The following is a 23,578-nucleotide window of genomic DNA, read 5'->3' as shown; positions in this document are numbered from 1 at the left end:
AGCCCGTGTCACATTGAAACAAAGCAAGATACTACACAACAAGTACCCAATAATCTGACATTCTTGTTGGTTCTTTGTGTGCATGTGAATAGAGTAACCTCATTTTTAAGGTAGCGAATACACGGAGAATTCAGTTTTAATGCCGTGTTTTCAAGTCCCTTAAATGTGCCTCAAATAAGCAGGGAAGATGATTTATAAAATCTCTAATTTACATTAAAATGTTGTCTAATGGCACCTGCTTTGTAACACAATAGGGAAAATTGCGTGAAAGCCCAATAACAGGTGCTCAGCTGAGGCTAACTCCTTTTCCAAAGAATTTTGCTTTGTTGCATATTTCTCTATCTTACAGGATTCTTAAAATTCATTTATTATTTTCTTTTTCCACAGACAAAAGTTGACTGGCTGGGTTGAAGCTTAAGAATTATTTTTCAGTAATTACACCAAATTTTATGTCCTCAATAGAAAAACAAACAGAAAATTCAAGACAGCAAAGGCAAACGCTTTTGCATCTTAGGTCACCTGACTTCTGACCTCATACCTGGGAACTGACCAGGGGTTTAGGTGACACACTAGATCCCAAGGATGCCTTGTGGATCTGGGTTATTCTTTATCTTTTCTTTACATTATTTTGAAACCCAGGGATGTCATGAAGAAGAGAAAATAAATTCAGGCTAATAGAACAGTCCTTATTTGGTTCTTTATGATACAAAACTGTGGTGCATTTCTCTTATAAAATCAAAAGATCAATTTATTCAGATGTGAAAATTACTTTTCCAAACAACCTTCCCCTTTTCTATTTCTGCAAGTCAAAACTTTTAATAAAAGTATCTTTACATCTCCTACAGTGATTCATTTACATCTGGAAGTCAAAGACTAAAGCTGTTTATCATCATTCTCCTGAAAATGAGAACATACCAGCAAATAGTTCTCAGACAGAATGGGTTTATCTGTGGCTGCATTAAAGTGGGTTCATTGTCATAGAACCCCCATTATTCTGCATGGCTCCACAGAACATAAGCCAGACAGCCCTGTTTCAAACAGGAAAAAGCAATGCTTTTTAAAGCTTTGTATAATAGTGATCCTGGGCCAGAAGGCTTATTGTAACAGGCTTAGGTTTTTACGAAGTGTTTTTTGATCATAACTGTTGACATTGCATAGGGAATCTCAACATAAAGACAAAATAATGTAATGGAAAAAATGTCATTATTGTAAGTCAAGTCCTATGACTAATTCGCATGTAGGGGTCCAAGGTTGTTGTCCTGATCTTTAAAATATGCTCTGTAATATACGAGCACAAGAGAAGATCCTCTCCAGCCAGTCCTTCTTTAGCTCCGAACTCCTTCTTTTTGCTGCCAGTCGCTGGGTACCACATTTGGTGACCAGGTCCCATTTCCTGCAGTCTAACCCTTAAAGAAGACGTTAACTCAAGAGTGTTTACATTATTCTCACATGAGCTATACTTTTCCTTGCGTGTGTATGTGTGTGTGCCTGTATGTTCATGTGTGTTGGGTACATGTATATACACATGCAAGTGGAACCCAGTGATCAGCATTAGGTCTCCTCTTCATTTGATCTCTGCCTGAATTTTTGGAAAAGGCTCTCTCATTTGGAACTAAGTCTCACCAATTAGGCTAGGCTGACTGAAGAGCAAGAACAAGACATCCTCCTCTCCTGTCTCTGCTCCCAGCATTGAGATTATGGGGACTAAACTCAGGTTCTCATGTTCGTAAGACAAGCACTTTGCAAGCTGAGCTATCTCTGGAAAGAGCCTGGCCTTTGGAATCTTAAAATATTACAGCACCGAGACTCCAACTCCCAGGTGGTGTGCTATGGAGTTTTCTTTTATTGCCTGTAAGCCAGTATTTCTGAACAGAAAATAGAATTAAAAACTCCTTTTCTCTCCTGCAACATCATTAAAAATTAAAGAGTGAATCTGAAGACAACCTACCTTCATCACCACGGGGTTGTTGGGGAAACATGTAGTTGGTCAGTACCCTTTGCTTGGTTTCTGGGTGGGCTTCTGTTTGTAGAGGTATAAGGGCCTTGGACTGGAAGGAATGAGCACCAGTTAGATGAACAAATTAGTCAAGATTTTACAGGAGGAAATAGCTAATAGCCTGACCTCTGAGAGATGACAGGATAAGATGACATACCATAGATATTGCTGAGACTCTTTCCAGATTTTAAGATTTTTGCGATGTTTGGTCTTCTTTAGTGTACTCTTTAAAAGTTTATCAAAACATAGTCAACTGAGCACTTCTGTTCAACAGAATGAGGGTTTAGTGTTGTCTGGGGCATGCCTTCTTTCTCCCAGGGTGTGGTCCAGACTAACGAGTGGTACTTGCACTGCTCACATTGAGCAAGGCACACCCCACATATGAATAAAAGCTGCGCACATATCTGATGTTTATGCTGTATTTTATTGTTCATCACAAATGTGATATCAGAAATACTATCTTTATTAAAGGCTTTTAGAATAGGTATTATTTTCATAAGAATAAGTAAATACCATTTACCAATAGGAACTAAATAAGGGTTTCATGAAGCTATCTAGACACATTGCAGAAATTCCCACAGTGTAAGGCTACCATCCCAGCAGCAGAGTCCACAGACTCTGGAAACAACCATCGGTAAGCTTCAATGACAATCCAACCGTATACCAGCTGATGGAAGCAGGAGCTGTGATTAACTGAAGAAATACAACACTCTTATGCTAACACTCTAAATTTGTAGGAGTCATTTTTAGTTTGTAATAAAAGTCCCCAAATAACTAGAAATAGGAACTTGGTGCCCAGGGAATGTTGATATATTGAACTGAAGGTGCATTGTTTTTATTTGGCCATTTATATTTTGGGGTAAGGGTTTCAAATATTTAGAAATACTAGAAAAATAATTAGTATTACATTCTACTGACATGACTCACAGACACCTTTCTGTTTCCTATTATTTTCCAGTTAATAAAATTATTCATTAGCATGCAACTTTTGATTCCACTATACTCTATTTTCATGAGTATATAAAAATATCAAGATAACCACAAAAATACTGAAGATAGCTATCAGTGTATCAGCAAAGGTCTTGAATAAAGTTTTAGAATTAAGTTGATCATAATTAAAAACAGTGAGGGAAAAGGAAGATAGCGGCTGGTAATTCCCTCTTGTGGGAATTGTGGTAATGGGTTTTCTGTTTTTACTTTCAGAGCTATAATTAAGGTGTGCCCTCTAAGGACGTGTGCACCACCAGGAGCTGAAAAGCCAATAAACCATCATCTGTATGTTGGGTGTTTGACAGTGAATTAGGTATGGAACAGAGGTGTTTGAGGAGCATGGAGACCATGGCACTGTTTCACCAACGCAGTATGTGATAGACTTTTGTGCAAAACTCTCCTCCAGGCATAAGGAATCTATATTTTAGAATAGTTGTCAAGTGTATCTACGGGGACTCAGTAATCCAAAGTTTCAATTACACTTCATCTAAGGAGCATGATAAATCAGGGCACAAAAGTTTTTTTTTTTTTTGTTTTACCTGATTGTCAGAAAGCCACAATGCTGCAAGTTCTTTGAGTTTGGTGAACGAGAATGGTAAATTCTTCAACCTGCAGAGACAGAGATGTCTCATAGCATAAACCCAGACAGCTAAATTAATTTCTAAGAACATTTAGACATGCTACTATTTCACAGCTTTTATATGGGACTATTTTTTTGCAGTCATTTGTTTATTATCTGATATCCTCACAAAACTATAGTTCCCAAAAGGGCAAGGGCCACGATATCTTACATCTAAATCACTTCGTAGTTTCCAAAGTGATGCTGATCTACAGAAATTTCATCTCTTATACACTGCACAGTAGGCATTACAAGAAAGAATCTTTAAAAATAGTATTTTGGAGTTTTGTGAAGTTTGGCCTTGGCTGTAGCATTCAATAAAAGTGTGGCTTCCCGCCTTTGGAAAGCCAGACCGACAAATGTACCGGTCAGTGTTTCTTGGTGTCACGGAGCCAGTGGGTGACTGGCACATTCTGATTACCTCAGCCACCATCATCATCTCAGCTTCAGAGACAGCAGCAAAACTAGAGTGGCATCCTCAGCAGCTTATCCCCGAGTATACATTCTGACTGGTAATGGGAATTTCTGTAAGTCTTTTGTATATTGGAATGGTATGAGTCAACTGACAAATGCACTTTTAGAAAGGAAGTAAAAAATGTTACAATAATTAATAAGGACATAATTTATGTCCAAAAATGATCAGGCATTTTCAAATAATTTAGTAAATGTGAAAAGAGGTTGGCCACCAGTGTAAATGTTAAGGGTGTGTGGTGGAGTTCTTAGGGAGACTACCTAATCTTATAAAAGAATGAATATCTGTGAACATAAGTAAGAACACAAAAAAGCAGGTATTGACTTATATCATGATTCTTTCTTGGCAGAAACTGAGTTACCCACACAAGTTGTTTAAATTCATGGGGACTAGAAATTGTGAAGTAAGTTTTATAGGGTGGGGTAGCATGTTTGATATTATGCACGGTTCAATACAAAGCTGCCACTGAGTTTCACATCAGTGAAGTGTGTGTAATATTCATGCCATGTTCATGCATGTCCCTGAGGAGTCATCGTGATGCAGTCCAAATGTGCTGTACAGAAGGAAGAACGAGATGGAGAGCAGGGACCGTGTTGCCTTGTACTCCCCCGGTGATTCTGATGGATGAGCAGGGCATTGGCGAAGGCACAACCTTGTAGCTGACAGAGCAAAGTGTCCCTGTTCCTAGCTACAATGGCACACTCTGTCAACTGATTTTATCTTAAACACAGAATTGCAACGGTTCACTACTTACGATAGCACTTCTTGCTTTAAGTCCTGTAAGCAATTCGTTCTCTGTGGCAGTGTTAACATTGACTTTAGAGTTCACTATGCATTGTCTACCTCCGCCAGCTTGATTCACTGATGGACTAACTAGCTGGAAATATTATGGCTATGTTGTTGTTGCTGTATTACAGGATATGTATGATTTTTTTCTCTTTTGACCTTGTGAGTCGCTGATGTCTTATTCATATACTTCCTCAGCATCCACAAATGTGTCTGATCCCTGGTGGAGTGTTGAAGTTTGCTTGATTTGCTAGGTAAAGGCCACCAACATATCAATACTTCTATTATAGGTCATTCGTGATGTTTGGTAAGCTTGTTTGCCATATAATCATTCAGAATGTTTAGGGAAATGAGTATTTGGGAGAGACTTCCATAGCTTGTCGTGAAGATTCTCTTTCTAGGTTGACAAGCATTCAGCCTCACTTAATGAATTTTGTGATGCTTCCCTTGTGGTGTTAGTGAAGCCGTAGGAATTCATCTTTCTATGGTGATTCCATTGAAGTCAGTATAAGCCCATTTCTCTATGGAGTTTCCATGATCACACTTCCTAATCTAGCTCACAGGAACTTCTTTAAAGATCTCAACAAAGGCCTTCTCAGATGTGGCATTCAGGGCATTGCCTCTTCTGCCAATCTGGTCACCAAGCCAGAGGAGGACATGACTGGGTCTCAATACAAAAGCAGTGTTGTCACGTTGCCCTTTGGTTTATAATTAAAATAACCTCAGACCTTATAATAAAACACTGTATTTCCTTACTTGGGAGCATGGCTTAACTACAAGGACAGTAGTTTCTTTTTAAATTGATATTTTTTTCCTGAAGGAAACTGAAAAACAAATGAAAACTTTTGTGTTCATTATGAAACTTTGGTGAGTATTCTTCATGACTTCCTAAACTCTGGTCTCTGACCACCCCAGTGCAAGTCTGAGCTATTGACACTGTCATTCATCTGACAGAAGTTACAGGGACGGGGCTTAGGTGCTCTGCTCTGAAGACACTGCGTCAAGACAGAAGCCCTCGAGTATCTACTCTTCCCATTCCTATGAGGACAGTTGTTTTAATAGACAAGATGAGAAAAAAAAGACAAATTGTAGTTTCATGTTCGTTTCCAGCCCTTACCAATATAACACACCATAAGAAGAGGGTTCATCCTTCTTTTCCTTCTTTTTTTGTCTGTCTTACTCTAAATATGACTAAATATTCATCCTTGCTGAAATGAATTAACCTGTGGCATTGTATCAGAGCTGACTAGTGATAATCTTACCTGTCACTATATGGACCAGGCTGACCTCTGGGATGAAAGGTGTGTACCACCATGTCTGGCTCCATAATTTACTTTTATTAAACAATTTACATACCTGTTATCACTTAGATTTAAGACTCGCAGCCTCTGCATCTGCCCAATTTCTTCAGGAAGAAATTCTAGCTTATTGGAGCGTAGAGACATAACGGTGACATTCTTACAGCTGCCAATCTGTAGGTGGCAAAAGGAAGCGGGGTTTACAATGTTAGGCTGTCTACCATGTGAAATTCTTGAAGAATAAACAAAAGTGTGTTTTAGAAAGGAACCACAAAATGCTGTTACTATGTATTAGTTTCTCTAGTGAACAAAACAATTTAGGCCACAGATAAGTTCTTCCTCTCTCTCTCTCTCTCTCTCTCTCTCTCTCTCTCTCTCTCTCTCTCTCCCTCCCTCCCTCCCTCCCTCCCTCCCTCCCTCCCTCTCTCTCTCTCTCTCTCTCTCTCTCTCTCTCTCTCTCTCTCCTGAGATGGTGTCTCACATTGTAGTGCAGGCTAACCTAAGTCTCCCAATGTTAGTCAGGCTGGTCTTGAACTCGTGGTGATCCTCCTGAGCACTGAGACAGTAGGAATGTGCCACCACACCTAGCCTAGAGATTCCTTTACCATCTTAATGTCTCTTAACACATGTAATGTAGTGTGTTTACTGACGTCTGCATTTATAACCTTGCTCTTTACAGTGATTTATGATTTTAGATGTGATGATAATGCACATTTCATATTCTTTCACATATTAAGAATAATTATTTAAATAGTGTAAATCTTTAAACACTTGGTAGCCCTGCTGTTTTCACAAATCATTTATTTTTCTACATGATTACCAATATACTTGTGCTTAAGACAGGACAGCACACATATTTAACTCTTCACAGTTCCTTAGCAAGCCTGATTTTATGTCACATTACATGGCATTTGCTAATTTTACGAATAATTTTTGACTCTAAAATACTGATATATTTATTATTATTCTATTGTGGAAATTTTTAGTAGAAATCTTTGGACCAGAAATACACTTTACATTTTTTTCTGGACATTAAAAAATAAAATCCAGTTTAGAAATAAAATTAAAAGAATTTCTTCATGTATCCAGAATCTAAAATAATGTTTTAAGAAACATTAAGCCTCAGAGACATATTTATAGTAAAATCCATGCTTTTACTTCAGAGGTAGAAATACAATTATCCTAAGTGCTGTGTATAGCAATTCTTAAAAGCAAAATAAATAAATGATTCAAGATTTCATCCCTTAGCATTGATTAACATATTTTTACTAATCTTTACATGCAAAATTTAGTCGAGTTTACCACTCAAAAAAGCAATTAGCATATATTTATCTAAACAGTAATGCCTACATATTTTCAAAGCTCAACTCATACATCCACTCTGCGATTGCACCTGTTAGGATTTTAATTCGAAACAGAGTCATTGAAAGTTAACTGATAGAAAACAGCTTGTTTCTCACTTCTCTGGGCAACTCTGGGAGGAAATTCTCATCGACTGCTAAGGTTCGCAGGCTGTGCAGGTAGCCAATGGTGGAAGGAAGAGATTCCAGCTCATTGCAGCTGCAGTCAAATTCTTCTAACAAAGATAAGCTGAGAAGTTAAAACACAGTAGTTTTAGACATTCTGAAAGGTCACATGGTAAAGGAAAAGTTTTGAGAACGTGATGTGTCCAAATTCACCAAATATTATTAAACTAGCATGGCACAATACCATGTGAGTCAACCCAGTCAGCAAGCACAGTGAAATGGATCAAACGCCATCACAAGCAAGGCTGCATTGGTCATTTATCTGAACCACTTGGGATGACACCAAAGACAGTTCGTTTACAACTTAGATGTTATTTTCAGCAGGAGGCTTGGAGTGAGCACCTATAATTGGAGGGGCAGAAGGTGAGGGGGTCAGAGGGCAAGATAGAAAGAGGGGTGAACTGCTCCAGACTTTACTAAGCCCCTTGAGATCAGCTCCTCAATAATAGCCCCCCTTTAACACCTGTGTACAGTATCTACCTTTACAACCTATCTTGTAGGTGAGGCCTACAGAGAGAGACTAAGGAATGTTCCCTTAGCCACACAAAGCAGGAACTCTGGGTTGAAGCAATGACAATACAGCTTGTCTGACTCCATCATCCCTCCTGTCAGGCAGGACACACCCAGAGTGGAAGTATTTGCCATTCGAATTACACAGTATCATAAAATCTACCAAGTTTTACACAATGGCGTAGATTTCAGTGCCTCTTGATATTATGGGCCTTTTCCTGCCCATGATCAGCATTTGAAGTGGAATAAGAGGCATTGTTTTCAAATGGGCACAGCTTTTCTGTTTGTTCCAGTCTGTAGCTCTGCAAACTTAGTCATATTAGCTTGTCCTCAGGAAGGCATTATGGGAATGCACTCTGAAATTATCATGAGGAAACAAGATGATCCCATCGCTTTTTGGCATAGGTTGGCGACAAAGAGGGCCTAGTCCAGCATAAATGAGAGCAATACTGAAGTTGCTGCTAGCACTTAGGGCACTGTTATCAGGAAGGAACTCCCAAGGGTGAGGAGGTCATCATTGCAGAGGGGAGATGAACTAGTTGGAGCAAGGCCAAGGAATGGCTTCCCCTTTTACACACTAACACTCACTAGCTTCACTGACTCTCACTTCAATCACTTAGCCAGCAAGAACATGGAGCACAGAGCTGAAACTCATCAGATTTTTGCCCCAGCTCAGTCATTTACCATTTACTGTAATTCCAAAGACCACCACAGCCCCAAAGGCAACGCTGTTTCATTTACCTTTCTAGGCAAAGGGACACACTAAGGAAGACATGAATAACTTGTGCTCTGTGGATGAAACGTTGCTGAAAAGGTAAGCAGTGAGAATGGGTGAGCAAGATTTATTCGGCAGGAAATGGCAGTGGTAGTATAGTACAGTTAGGAGCCAAGTCCAGTCCAGAGCTCGGAAGATAGCCGGTGTCTTGCTGTCAGTGTCGTCATGGGCCACGACCCTAGGAACACGAACCTCACAAGAACCAAAGATTTCTGTCAAGAGCCTGGGATCATATTCTCAGAAAATAGTCATGAAATTATAGTGCCTTTTTTGATATTTCAGAAAAAAATCAACTGTATATTAGCTGAGTTAAAAAGTGTTAAGCAATTTAAAAAGTAAACTGACATTTTCCTTTTTTTCTTTCTTATACATGTTCAGAGGTCAGTTTTGAGTGGCAGTAAGGCTCCCGTTGATTTGAGGTTTCTGTTATAAAGCTATTATGCTTCAGTAGACAATGCTAGTCCCTCAACAACACCATTCAAATTTCAGCTACTCGTTTTTTTAACTGCACAGGGCATCACAGTTTCCTCCACCTAAAAATCACAATGTGAATAAGGGATGAGTGTCAGGATCACTCTTGAAGTCCTCCTGTGACTAGCCTTTGCTCTAAGTTCACACACAGACAGCAAAACAAATAGTTCTGTTTGTTCCTTGTCTGCCAGCAGTAGGCAGACACTTGGGAAGAACAACTTGATTGTTAAAACACTACTACTAGGGCTGTGAAGATGGCTCAGTTTGAAAAGTTCTTCTCATTTAAGCTTGAGGGTTTGAGTTAAATTCCTGGCAACCTCATGAAAAGGTGATTGTGGGGCACACTGGCAATCCTGGAACTGGGGATACAGGGACAGGAGAATCCCTCAAGTTTGATACCAACAGTCTAGCCTAGTTGATGAGCTATAGACAAGTAAGGGGCCTTGTTTCCAAAAACATGGTGCATAGCTTCTGAGGAAAAGACACTCAGAGCTGACCTGGTCTTCATATGTACATATGTACTTGCACTACCCCATGACTGTAGTGACACATGCATAACATACCTCATCTCCCAAATATGAGTGCAGTATAATAAAAACTATTATTGTGTATTGTGGGAATAATGCCGAAACATTTGAACAGAACACAAGTAGAACTCTAGGAGAAATAATTGACCACAGGATTGTTGATACCAATAGTTGAACCTTAGATGGGCTGTCAGAGGCTCTTCATGAGGACAAAGTAACCCACATCATAGAGGAAGTGACCCAGGAGAAGTGATACTGGTGAAGGATTTTGTCTGAGAGATGCTTTCAGAGATATGTCGTGACAATGAGACCACAAAGAATTAAGTTTTAAAAATGAACCCAGACTTCTTAAGAAAGATGGCAATCCACTAAGGCAAAGAAAAGATGTTAGCTCATGTGTAATAAAGTCATTGATCAAATTCTTCCTGGTAGGTTTTTATAAAACAAAATGAAACTTTAATTCTCAGTGCTCTTAATGAACAATGTGCTAAGTAAATATTAGTCTCATTGTTTTCCACTTTCTTAATATTTAATGTCTCAACAGACAGATCTGAAAAATGAGTTTTTATTGAAAAGTCATGCACAGTGTCAAAATGCATCATCACTTTTATGGCCCCAGTTACAATGTGATTTATGGTGAGAAATATGTATTTGATATTCTGATAGTCAGTCAACTCCTGGCACAGAGCTCCTAAAACTCTTGGCATGGCCAAAGCCAAGTGTCTTTTTGAATACTAATATGAAAACTTATGACCGAGGATTCTTGCTTAGCTTCAGAAGAGGTGTGTTCCAGTAAGGTAATGATGTGATTTTAGGGTTAGAATGTCCAGTCACTCCTGACCTCTGGGAAGGGGAAAAAGACTGAAGCTGAGCTGTTCACCAAAGGACAATGACAATCAATTATGGTCACAAAATAAAGTCTTAATAAAACCCCCAAAGGACAGGTTCATTGAGCTTCCAACTGCGGACTGTATGAAGTTATTGGAATGAGGTGTGGCAGAGGCACTGGGGTTCTGTGTCCCTTCGAGAACACCTTTCTCTGCAAGCCTTCTCATGTGGCTGGCTGTTCATCTGTGCCCTCTCAATATAACTTACAACCCTTTCCCATATTTCTCTGAGCCATTCTAAGAAAGCCAAAAAAAAGCAAAATCAAAATAAATAAAAAACTTTAAAACCAAACCAAACCAAAATCAAAAATCAATTGAACATAACAACAACAACAATAACAAAAAACACTGGACCTGAGGAGTGAATTCTAAGAACTCCTTGTTTACAAATTGTTAGTCAGGGTTTGTGATTAATCCCTAATTAGAGGGCAGTCTTGTGGGGCTGAGCCCTTATCTGTGTTTTCTGATTATAGCTGAGGATATATGGGTCTGAACTGAATTAAGTTGTAGCACCCCAGTTTGGGTCTACTGACAACTGAAGAACTGTGCAGAGTGGGAAAATACTGCTCTGTGTTGCATGTCCAGAATTCAGGGCAGAAGCACTTTTTCTCCCTATACAGGGCCATTTTATTATGCAATTGAGGTCTTTCTTTATTAAAAAGATAGTATTCTTTACCCTATGCAATACACAGAATGAATTAAGAGCCTAACAGTTATTTGGGATCTTTGAGTTATGAAGTAAAGCTAGTGAGGACAAATACTTATTTTTTCAATTGTCTCTAAAATTTCCAAGATTTAAAGTCAGAACATACAATGCCATCTTATTTTATTAATGATTATTTATCTGGTTAAAATCACTAAAGTTGTTTTCATACAGGTTCTTGTACAACATAAGCTACCATATTTTATCAGGCTACCCCCGGTATTAATAAAATGAAGTATAAAGATCAGGCAAAATAGAGAACAAGAGGCCCACCTGCCCTCAGAACCCTCCCACACACTCAGTTCAAAGCAGAAAAACCAAGCCGCTGACTCCCTTTTCCTCCTGCCCCTACTGTCATGCTCCAGCCCCTACCGGGGTAGATATCTGCTGACCAGGTACATCACACTGGCTGCCAAAGAGGAAACAGAAACCAAAGAATAAAATACCCACTCAACAAAGACAAACAAAAAAAAATTAACACCTAGACCTATATTCATCCCAAACCCAGATGCCGAGATACCAGTGTAAGAACACAATCAACAACATAAGAGGTAATATGGAACCACCAGAGCCTATCTGTCCTACAACAGCAAGAACTGAACATTTTAGCACAGCTGAAGCACAAGAAAATGACCTTAAAACCAACTTATATGAAGAAGGAGGAGGTCCTTAGAGAGAAAAATGAATAAATACCTTAAAAAATTCCAGGAAAGCATAAACATTGAAAATGAATAAATCTCTTAAAGGAAACTAAGAAAGCCAAGAAAAAAAACAAACAGAAAAAGAAATGAATAAAAATGTTCAAGACATGAAAATGGGAATAGAAGCAATAAAGTAGACACAAGCTGAAGGAATCCTGGAGATGAACAATCTAGGGAAGCAAACAGGAACTATAGATACAAGCATCACCAAAGAATATAAGAGATGGAAGAGAGAGTCTCAGGCACAAAAGATATGATAGAAGATTGATAATCAGTAAAGAGAAAATGTTAAATCTAAAAAATCCCTGACACAAAACATCCAGGAAATCTGGGACACTTTGAGAAGATCAAACCTAAGCAGAATAGAAGGAGAAGAATCCTGTTCAAAAGCCCAGAAAACTTTTTAAACAAAATCTTTGAAGAACGTTTTCATGACTTTAAGAAGGACATGCCTATAAAAGTACACAAAACTTACAGAACACTAAATAGATGGGATCAAAACACTAAACAAACAGAACAAAGGAAGAATATCAAAAGTATCAAGGGAAAAAGGCTAAGTAACATATAAAGGTAGATCTATTAGAATTATACCCGACTTCTCAACAGAGACTCTAAAAGCCAGAAAAGACTGAACAGATGTCTTAGAAACTTTACAGAGACCACAGATGCCAGCCCAGACTAAAATACTCAGCAAAGTTTTCAATTACTATAGATGAAGAAAGCAAGATATTCCATGGCAAAGTCAAATTTAAATAGTATTTATCCACAAATTCATCCCTACAGAAGGTACTAGAAGGAAAACTCTAACTCAAGGAGGTTAAACTACACCCATAAAAACACAGGACACTAATACCAATACTCCTCAAATTATTCTACAAAATAGCAACAGAAGGCACATTACCAAATTCATTTTATGAGACCACAATCACTCTGATACCCAAACCACACAAAGATTCAACAAAGAAAGAGAATTACAGACCTATTTCCCTCAATAACACTGGTGTAAAAACACACAATAAAATGCTTGCAAACCAAATCCAAGAGCACAGCAAAAGGATCATACACATGGTAAAGTAGGCTTCATTCCAGAGATGCTTTGGCCTATGGAAGGGCAGAATATAGGTAGGCAGAAAAATGAAACTGAATGTAGGGAGAAACAAGGCAGAGTCAGGCAGATGCCATGTAGTTGCCGAAGTAGAAAGATGCCAAAATCTTACTGGTAAGCCATAGCCTTGTAGTGATACACTGATTAAAATGGGTTAATTTAAGATATAAGAGCTAGTTATACTATATATAATTATAAAGATATAAGAGCTAGAAATACTATATATAACTATATAAGGTATAAGAACTAGGCATACGACGCCTGAGCTGTTAGCCAAACAGTGTTGCAATTATTATAGTTTCTGTGTAATTATTTGGGTCTGGATGGCCAGAAAACCAGAAAGCAATCTCTGTTTATAAGAGGGAGTATCTAACTGAGTTGTTTAGTTGGTCCATTGTCAGCTTTATAACTGGGTATCAGAGGTGGCAATAGTGCTTAGCCGTGTCTGTAAAGTCTAGGTACATATGGAGGAAGAAAAACCCAATAAACCCTTCTGTGGGGAAGAGGGACCCTGAGTTAATTTAGCTTTATTCTTTTAAATGTGTTTCTCTTAGTGTACATTATTTGTATACAATAATGGGTTCATCCTAACATGTGCATATATATACATATATATGCATATATATGCAAAACATATGTTAGTCATACTCACCCCTCTCTGCTACTCTTACCCTTTCTGTTGGCCACCTCTCTTTCTCAGATACTCCCTTTTCTACTTTTACATTTTTTCTTTCTTAAATCCCAATTCTACATATGAGAGAAAACTTGATTTCCATTATTTTTATTTCAAATAATATATATAAAATCATTTAATCTGGGCTGGGGATTAAGTCTTTAATCACATCTTTTATATTTCCACTAATCTTATGTAATCTGTGAGGCTTTTACAGACTTCAGTCAGATTAACTCTGTATCATTACTGGAAGAAGCCTAAATTGGCTTTGGTAAGACTGAGGCGGAAGCTGTGTCTTCTAGAAGTGCTGGCCAGCTCCTAGAACTTCCTGTCATTACACAGACAACACATATTCCACCCAGCTTTCCCACACACCCAGAGGAGTTACAAGCCTTCGTTTTCTTCGCTCTCTAGGAAGCAAATTGGATCAATTAAAAAGGAAGACTGTGAAAAATTACTTTAGATTGCATGAGAAAATTATCATCAAAATGTAAAATACTACCCTAAACAACTCTTTAGGGGAGAATGGAGAAAATAGTTCTGCTTATTGACAGTTTTTATTTCAAATTCTACATGTTCCAAATGAAGATACTAGAGCATTGTCTGACCAGTCGAAACAGCAGAAACATTCCATGTGTGTGGGAGTAAGCACAATTTCAGTTTAGCCATAGCCCACACACAACAGTTGTAGGTTTTGTGGCCTAGTGGGGGTTGTGGGGAAGAATGGTTCTATATAGGTATCATGACAGCCGTTGCACTTTAAATTTTAAAAATGCATTTTAAAATCACCAGTGAATTCCATGTGATCACTTTTGTGTTTTCCCTCATCATTGTGAATGAATATGAGAGCATCTATCATTGGAGCAACACGTTTAATTTGTGTGTTTCAGATTTCTCTAATACTTTTGACCTGTAATCAAATACAGCAGTGAAGTGTGTAACCATCGTTCAGTGAGTGGCAGATACTTTTAAGACAGTGGTTCCAAAGGGTGATGATGGGTGTGAAGGATTTTTACTGCAACCATGGGAGATTGGCTCCATTACAGAGGTCTTGCCTGGCATGTGTGAAGCCACTTGCCTGGCCCTTAGCATAAAAAACAAATGAAACAGCAAAGCAAAATAAACAACAAAACAAAGCAGAACCCTTGTTGCTTGGTGATACCCTAACACACAGTATGGGTAATGCTGGTGTAGGCAGACGGATTCTGCAGCTAGTCAACAGAATGCAGCATATGCAAGCTTGTGCAGCAGACGCCCTTGATAAGAACAATAAACTGACTACTATATAAAGTGTTCATCAGGTTATGCTTTTTATCTGTATGTTGGACGGTATTCTTTTGACTTCTTCAAAAGTTCACTGTTGCACTTGTTCAAAGAAGTGCCTCTATGATGTGCACACAGTGGTAGAACCTGTGTCCCTGTACTCAAATAACTCTTGATTGCTCCATGACTCTGAACAGTTTATGCCTGAGGACTTCACAAAAGCCTGGGTGACTGAGGAGATGGCCCAGTGAGTAAAGTGCTTGCTGCTCAAATATGAGCACCTGAATGTGGATCTCCAACACTCATATGAAAGAGCTGGGTGTGGAGGCTTGAATCCTACCAGCAGAGACATAAGACAGCAGATTCTGGGGTTTTATCCAGCCAGTTCATTCTATTCAGAAAACTCCATGCCAAGGAAAGACTCTGTGTTAAATAAAAAAGTAAACAAACAGACAGGGTGTCTAAGGTCCAACACGAGACCATCTTGTGGCTTCCACATGCAGGTGGACATACAAGCATACACCCTCTCACAAAGTTTCACATACATGCATATACATATACATGAAATCCTGGAAAATACTATATATCTCATTTATTAACAGTACATTTTAAAGGTTTCAAATGTGTATGTTATAGTTCGTTTTCTTCCAAAACTCATGTAACTGATATCCTGCCCTGCCCAATATCATGGGATTGAGACATGGAACCTTAGGGATGTAATGCAACTGGATATAGCCATAAGACTGAAGAGAGAGCATTTTCACACTTCCTTTCATGTGTAAAGGAGAAGTCACATGATCACTATAGCATGGTAGCTGCTAGCAGACCCAGAGATCACTCTGATGATGAGGGCTGCCCTGCTGGGTACAAACTCTAGAACCACCAAAATGCATGCCTGCTGTTTCAGCCACATACAGCATCACTACATTCCCAAGTGAAAACAGAGACTTTTTCCTGTGGATGATGAGGATAGGTCTCACACTTGTGTGGTGTGGATGGCAGTCACTTTACTGACTGAGCCTCTTCTCCAGCCCCCAATTACACCTACACTCAAAGCAAGCACATTTTCCTGAACCAGAGGAAACAAACACCCCCAACAAAACAAAAACCAAAAACTTAGAAGGAGTGATATTGTTTTATTTCCTTTACATTCAGTACTGATTTTCAAGTTAGCTTTTAGAAGAGTTAGTCCAATCTAACACTTTTCTTATTTCTTTCCTGAAACAATAACCATAGAAACCTAATAACACTAAACATCTCTAAAACATAAGTTACTGTGATGGAATTTTTGACCTTTACCCCTATAAGCCTGCCATCAACCTTTGAATTAAGTGGTCCCATTTATCTTCGAAAAGTATCTTTCACACTTTTAAGAGAGTTACCAGTCTTAGCAAAAAGAAAATTAAGTTTGTGATAACCTGACACCCATTTCACTTGCACAATTTTCCCATTTTTCACTTCGTATTTTCACTCTGCGTCAAGGCAATTAGTGAAAAGTCAGAACATTAGAGTTCTAAATAGAAAGACACATCCATTACCCACCCTCTCAGCTTGATACTCTCAACCTCTTAACAGCAAGCAAAGACCCATAGAGAACTCGGGAGAAACAGTTTACCAAGAACAAATTGGTGCCATTGTGTTTAGAACCTTTATGCAATTTTAGAGCTGGGATTAAAAACTGTCTTAATTGAGATTTGTTATACAATTTGGGAGCTGGAATTAAATCGTAAGATAATCTATGAAGAAAGCCATTATAACCTGTGTGAAGTGGGATGTAGCAAGCCAGGTTTGGCAGCATTTCCATGAAGGGAACCACAGGGAGACAGAACATTTTCTGGTGTACATTTTGGTAAGGAACATAAGGGAATCACATGTGGGTGTGTTTAAACTCAGATCTGGAGCCTTGCTACTCAGGACTAACAGTGAATCAGAAGCTGTGGTGTCACCTGGACATCTGGGAATGGTGCAGAACTCCAAGTTCTCAGGTATCATTGCTAATTGATGAGAGCTTTTCTATTAAACAAGATTTTCAGGTGCGTGTGATGGCTGTTGTGGTTTAAAAGCAAGGACTTAAAAGATGCAAGTAGTCCATCTTAGGAAGATTAGAAGAAATATTCCAGGTAACAAGTGAGACAGGACCAAGGAGTCAGGACAGTTTGTCTCATTGGAAGTTCAGAAAAAGGGAAGCCTAGAAACACAAAGACCGGTGAGACTGGTGTGGATCAGGTATAATAATCAGGCCAGTGGACTGTGTTTATGTATTTTATCAAGAGAGTTCTTAATTTTATAACATTAGCTAGGGGTTTCTCCAGTAATTGACACAAAATCTGCATAGCAACAAAGCCTACAGTTTTTTCATTCTCTCTCTCTCTCTCTCTCTCTCTCTCTCTCTCTCTCTCTCTCTCTCTCTCTCTGTTTGTGAACAACAGAGTTTGAACTTTTCTATTCTTTAGAAGTGGAACTTTCCAGACTTGGCTGTTTCTCCACTTGGCAGAGGACAGATGGGGCAAGAGAAGAGGGCAGGGACAAGTTCAGCATCTAGCCAGCAGCGGTGGTGGCTCTGACGCCAGATCTTAACGTTGTTGAAGACTTTAATAGGCAGTTTTCTGCCAGTTAGCCTTAAGTGTAATAAACAACTTTTTAAAAAAAACTGATCTTTTTCTCCTTGCATGTACCGAACTCTGCCAAGAGAAAGGATTATATACACTTTCATACCGGGACAAGGTAGCCAGAGTTTGATGGAATGGCTTTACAAGAAGGGTCTAATGTGATTTCAGGCTCAAGATAGCTTGTTCTGATACATCACTCCATACATTATCAATAAAGTCACTTCAGTGAAACACAGGACATTCAAAGTTTATAAGTAATTATAAACTAAACGCTATTAGTAATTTACATCCAAATCAGTTAGTAAAAACTGTGCAGTATTTTTATCCTTAAGACAATGTTCAGATTTTATCTTCAAGTTTATTTATTTTTAATGGTGGTTATGCTTTTCTCTTTGGTGTCTAAAAAAATCAAGCTTCTATCCATACAAAGCTATTAGAGTGTAATTTCAATATATCCATATTGCAAAGACTTGAAAACTTGATTTTCTTTTTACAAGAAATATTTAAGTCAATTTATAGCTGCTACTCAGTAAACTATATCAGATTGATACTCTCTGGAAAATACCATTAACAGTGTAATTGCAGGTCTGATAATCACTTTTCTTGAGAAAGGGTCATGATTGACTCTTTCTCATTATGTTTTATAGCAGCAGTGAATTCACTGTTCAGACAGAAAGTTGTTAAGATGTATACAAACATTAGCTGAATGAAATACAGTCTAGAGGAAGAATTTGCAGCAATGTTGTTATAGAAAACACAGCTCAGCCTCTAATTTCTATTTGCACAAAGGCTGATGGGTTGGTGTGGGCACTTACTTTCCGATTGTATTGGGTAGCATCGTGAGTTGATTGTCATCTACTTTTAGAGTTGTTAGCTTTTTCAGCAGTCCTGAAACAGAGAAGAAGTTTTATTAGTACACCAGAGTAGGAAATGCCATTGAAAGAAATCGGATCATTCACGATGAATACATGGGTGTTTCGATTGGCTATGTTCTGCACATATAACATACAAACAGACACGGGCTAGCTTTAAGCTTTTGTTGTAAGAATTCACATGTCAATGAGAGTAAACATCATCAGAGCAGTTAAATAAACAAACTTATGGCCCACACACTTGTCAACTGATGCATCCACATTTCCTTTTCCTGTTTTCCAGAAAATGGACCAGTAGAAACATCCTGAATCCGTTGAGTTTTTATATTGAATTAATTCCAGATAACTTATTATCTTATGATACAGCCTAGAAATAGTTTTACAACAAGAGCGTAACAGTCAAAAAGTGGGAAGTCATATAACAAAAAGTTTATGATTGTAAGTCATGGAAAGTGACCACGCTTGAGTTGTGTGCTGAGATTCCAGAAATGGTGAACTTGATCAGTGTTAGACACAAACAATGTTGTGATTTGTAATGCCTCCTGGCCAGGAGTTAACACTTTGTGTGAGAGGTGTATGTGCTTTTGTGTACAGGTACGTGCATGTGTTTGGTTGTATGTATGTATGTGGCGGCCCAACGTTGGTATCTGGAGTCTTCTAGGGTTGCTCTTACACACTCTTCTTCTGTTGAGGCCAGTTATTTCTATCTTGCACAGAGACAGCATATTTTACTTATCTGGTTTGCAGGTTTGCTCTGGGATCCCATCTCTGCCTCCTGAGGTTGGAATTGTGGGTCTGGGTGTTTATCCAGGTGTTCGGGATCTTAGGTCTAGTTCTCACTTGTCTAGCAAGTGCTTCAACCACTGCAAAATCTCCACACTCATGCAGACACCTATTTTTCACTGTCTGATCTATGCCCTCCACACTTTTTACAGCTCGTTCTCCTTCTGTTACCTTCATGTGCAGTCACTACACAGTAATGGGAGAACAGCTGCCTTTGGCACAATTATCCCTCATACCCAACCATCAAACAGCTCATAAATCAATGTGGCTTCAATAGTCAAACCCAAGGGCAAAATATTAGTACTAGGTTTGCTTTTGTTTTATATGGGAACTATGGGTATATGCTGTAGATTACCGTGTTGTCAGAAAATTTATCATGAAAATGTTAATTCATAACCAAATGTCTTTTGAGGGGTGTCATATTAAAGAAAATGAAACAAAGTTTTTCCAGGACTTTTTGATATAGTAATATGAAATTGTGATCCTTTGAAACCATCCTGAAGCTGGTGTGTGTGTGTGTATGTGTGTGTGTGTGTGTGTGTGTGTGTGTGTGTATGTGTGCGCACACACACACTTGGGTGTGGAGCATCCATTGCCATTCATGCCTTGTGGACATGGTATCAGGATATGTCCACCCCTTTTAGTACTCTGGTAATTTTTTAAAAGCCAAAGGAAGCCACTTGGAGTCTGAAGTAAAGCTGTGGCTGACTTAGGATTTCAGTACAGTTATGTTTTCTTCAGAAGCAGGTGAAGAGAACAGCCCTTTCTGTCAGACTGCTGCAATGAAATTCCTGCAACATGGGAGTGTAATGCATCGACTTGGCATTCCCACATATTGGTGCATAATCGTCGTACTGGTCTGAACATCTCCTGCCTCATTCATCTCTGTTCCAGAGGTGTCTGAACCATTTTAGCTTCCCTCGAGCGTGTTTTGCAGCATCCGCTCTGGGATGTCAAAGGACACTGGAGTATGTTTATATTACGAGCGGGGACATGAGTTACAGTGGGAAGCTCGAAGCCTCCATCAGACTGCTGTGCTCTATCTAGCCCACCAGGGGAGCTGTGGGAGCATCGAGTCTCTTCACCACTGTACTGGTTCACAAGAGCCTGAGGGTTGGATGATCGGGTTGGATGATCGATAGCTGAGCCGACTCCAGGTCACCACGAGCATTTCCAGATCTAAGGCTTCTGCCGTGAAGCAGCGTTAAGGAAAACTTGAGGTAGGTTTGGACTCCAGCAAGTGTTGTCTGTGCAGATTGGAGGCGCGGCGCTCACACGAATCTTTACAGCAGAAACAAGGCAGGCCTTTCTGTGCAGCTCGAGTCTGTGGATTTATAGGAACTCACAGAGACCCCGTCACTCTGCTGCTCACGCATTACCCAAGGGTCTAGTCTGGACTGACAGAGAGTCTCAGGAGGACTCTGATAGTGGGCGGAGCACCAGCTTCATGTGGCTCATTCTTCCTCTCCCTCCCTTGTGTTTGCCCTCCCCATATTCTCTATCTTTTTACACACTCTTGGCATTGAAGTATTGACAAAAAGGATGAGGACTATTATTGTCATTGTAGATATTCTTGTACAGATACATAATTAATGTGAATGCATTAAACATTAAAATAGCTCTTTTTAAAGCAGACAATGTTTATGTGGCATTTATATGCATTGTAATAGTACTATGAAAGCAAACGACTCTGTCGCCTAAGTTCTCACAGGAACTGCCACTGACTGAACACTCGGCACCTTGGATTGACTAGTGAGCTCCTCAACATGGACATGTGGTGGAGGTAACGCTATTCCTACACAGCGATGAACAAATGGAGCACAGAGATGTGATGTAACTTGTTGAAGGTCACACAGCCAGGCGAGAAACTTGAACTCAGGTAACTTGACTGTGGAGCTTCTGTTCCAATCACTAAGTGAGCATAGTTTGAAAAGCAAAACACTATTCAGCCTCCTCTAGTGATTTTCCTTGCTACCCAAAGAAGCGTTTTATTAAAACCACCTGGAAGAGGATGAGAGGCCTTTGACTTTTCTTGGAAACAGCGCAGGGAGGGACCAAGCACAGGCTGGTTGTGGACTGTGTCTCTCGGTTAGCTGACTCTCAGCTGCAGGACTTGTGTGACAGAGTGGCAATTTTGTTTTAGTTGTATTTTATTGTATTAATTCTGTGGAAATTCTTCTCTTATTTTTAAAATTTCTGGTGGCCCAATAGATAATTTTGACAAGAAAGATGAGGGGCCGTTTCTCATCCAGTTAGTGTCCATGGTCTTTTTGGGCCCCAGAACAAAGCTCTCGTGTCTGTTGGCCAACAGGGGAATGTCCTGAGGAAGGCCTGTCTGTGTCTACACTAGGCCCTGGGCAGATACCCAGACACAATTTCCCCTGAAATTCAGTGAGACACAAAGGACAGGTCAGTGAGTAATTAGTGTCCCCACATTGCTTTCATCCTGGGAGAGCCCCTAGGGCCTGAAGGAAGGTATGAGAACAATGAGACCCATATGTCTGTCTGTCTGCTTCTGCTACTACATGCCTAGCTCTGTGTCACTCAAAGGGATGCCTTACTCCAAGTGGAGGGTGACTCTGCGGGCTGCTTTTTAAGGAAAGATAATTTAACACATAATCCTGCTATACTAAGAATGCCTTGTCTTCTGAAATAACTGGCTTTTTAAAATAAAACAGGCTTATTTAACTACATTTGTTCTTTTGCTGTGATTTATGACACATAATTTCTTTGTTTTCTATCCTATGATTGCTTTAACTTCTTTTCTTTCATCTTGTGTATGGATTTTTTTTCAATTTCCATCCCTCTAGTACTATACAAGTTACACATTTTATCTCTCTATTTAAGTGGATGCATTTTCATTTTTAGCATGCTTATTTAATTTCCTTTTCCCGCATACTTGTGAAGTTCTTTATTTGTCAAGTAAATAGTCATTCTTAGCAGGAATAGATCATCTTTTTTACTAAGCAGAACACAGCACAGGCCAGACACCGTCTTAGCACTGAGAAGTCAGCTATGGACAAACCTTTGTTCTGGGAATCAATGCGTTTTGCCTGCATTTTCAGTGGTGTGAAGTGGTGCCGGGTGTGTGGAGTCACAAACTACCACTCTGTCGTCCTGAGCAGCTGAGTCTCTTTGTAGCTAATGGGCCTCCTCAGTGTTGCAACCCAGCTCTTCCCACACTCATCTGCTCACGAGTTTCATTTAAGGTAACTAACGTTCAGATCGGAGCCCAGTGTGGTGGCCGCACCAGATGCTCCTGGGATGCAGCTGGGAAGTGTGAGAAGCCTAATGAAGCTTCCAGTTACTCCTGATGGCTGGGGAAACATTGTTTGCGATGTATGATAAATAAAAAGTCAGAAAATTTATGAGAAGAGCTTGTGTGAGTTTGTTAAAACCAGCGTGCTCCATCAGCCTGAACGGATGGTTAAAGCAGTAATAAAATACTGGAGGGAGCATGAGAACTACCCTGTAGTCTCTCTTCACTTGGGCTACTTAGTCTATGACAGTGTTTAGAAGCATCAACAAGCTGCTGAATACATGAAACATCTATTCCAGACAGGTTAAAAATCCCCATTTCAAAGTTAACTGAGTTAATGATTATTTTCCTAGATGAGACATCTTATAATCAGAAATAATATAAAAGTACTCATTATTCAGTCTTTTATAACTATACACATAAAAGACATAAATAAAAGACCTAGTGCGTGATAGACATACTCACATTTTTTTTTCTGGCAAGCATCTTACAACATATTAAGAATGATGTGTCTTTTAAAAAATAATGTAACTAAGAATCTATTTTATATTTGCACATTTTTGTGTTATTTACCTGTGATACCAATGTTACTATGTATCCACTGTCACCAAATAACTCCAAATCTACACACTTACTCTTCATGACAACACTGTAATTCAGGAGATTTGAAAATTTTAAGATGCACTTACTTAATAGAAACATTTCACTGGAGAGTTGAATTCGATGCTAAAGTTAACAGTTCATTTAAAGGTA

General features: G+C 39.1%; 1 protein-coding gene across 14 annotated transcripts in view; it reads right to left on the bottom strand.

Moving 5' to 3' along the window:
* The window catches only part of Lrrc7 (leucine rich repeat containing 7), a 426,547-nt gene that overhangs the window by 83,291 nt on the left and 319,678 nt on the right, over positions 1-23,578 (bottom strand). For all 14 annotated transcript variants that reach the window (XM_075980998.1, XM_075980991.1, XM_075980994.1 and 11 more), the window contains 5 exons: positions 18,727-18,799; positions 7,622-7,751; positions 6,220-6,335; positions 3,526-3,595; positions 1,949-2,048 (listed from right to left, as the gene is read on the bottom strand). In XM_075980998.1, the coding sequence (XP_075837113.1) occupies positions 1,949-2,048; positions 3,526-3,595; positions 6,220-6,335; positions 7,622-7,751; positions 18,727-18,799 (489 nt within the window). The remainder of the gene's footprint in view (positions 1-1,948; positions 2,049-3,525; positions 3,596-6,219; positions 6,336-7,621; positions 7,752-18,726; positions 18,800-23,578) is intronic.

The sequence above is a fragment of the Microtus pennsylvanicus genome, chromosome 7 (genome assembly GCF_037038515.1).
Source record: "Microtus pennsylvanicus isolate mMicPen1 chromosome 7, mMicPen1.hap1, whole genome shotgun sequence".
Lineage (NCBI taxonomy): Eukaryota > Metazoa > Chordata > Mammalia > Rodentia > Cricetidae > Microtus > Microtus pennsylvanicus.
This window is presented reverse-complemented; position numbering and strand designations above follow the sequence as displayed.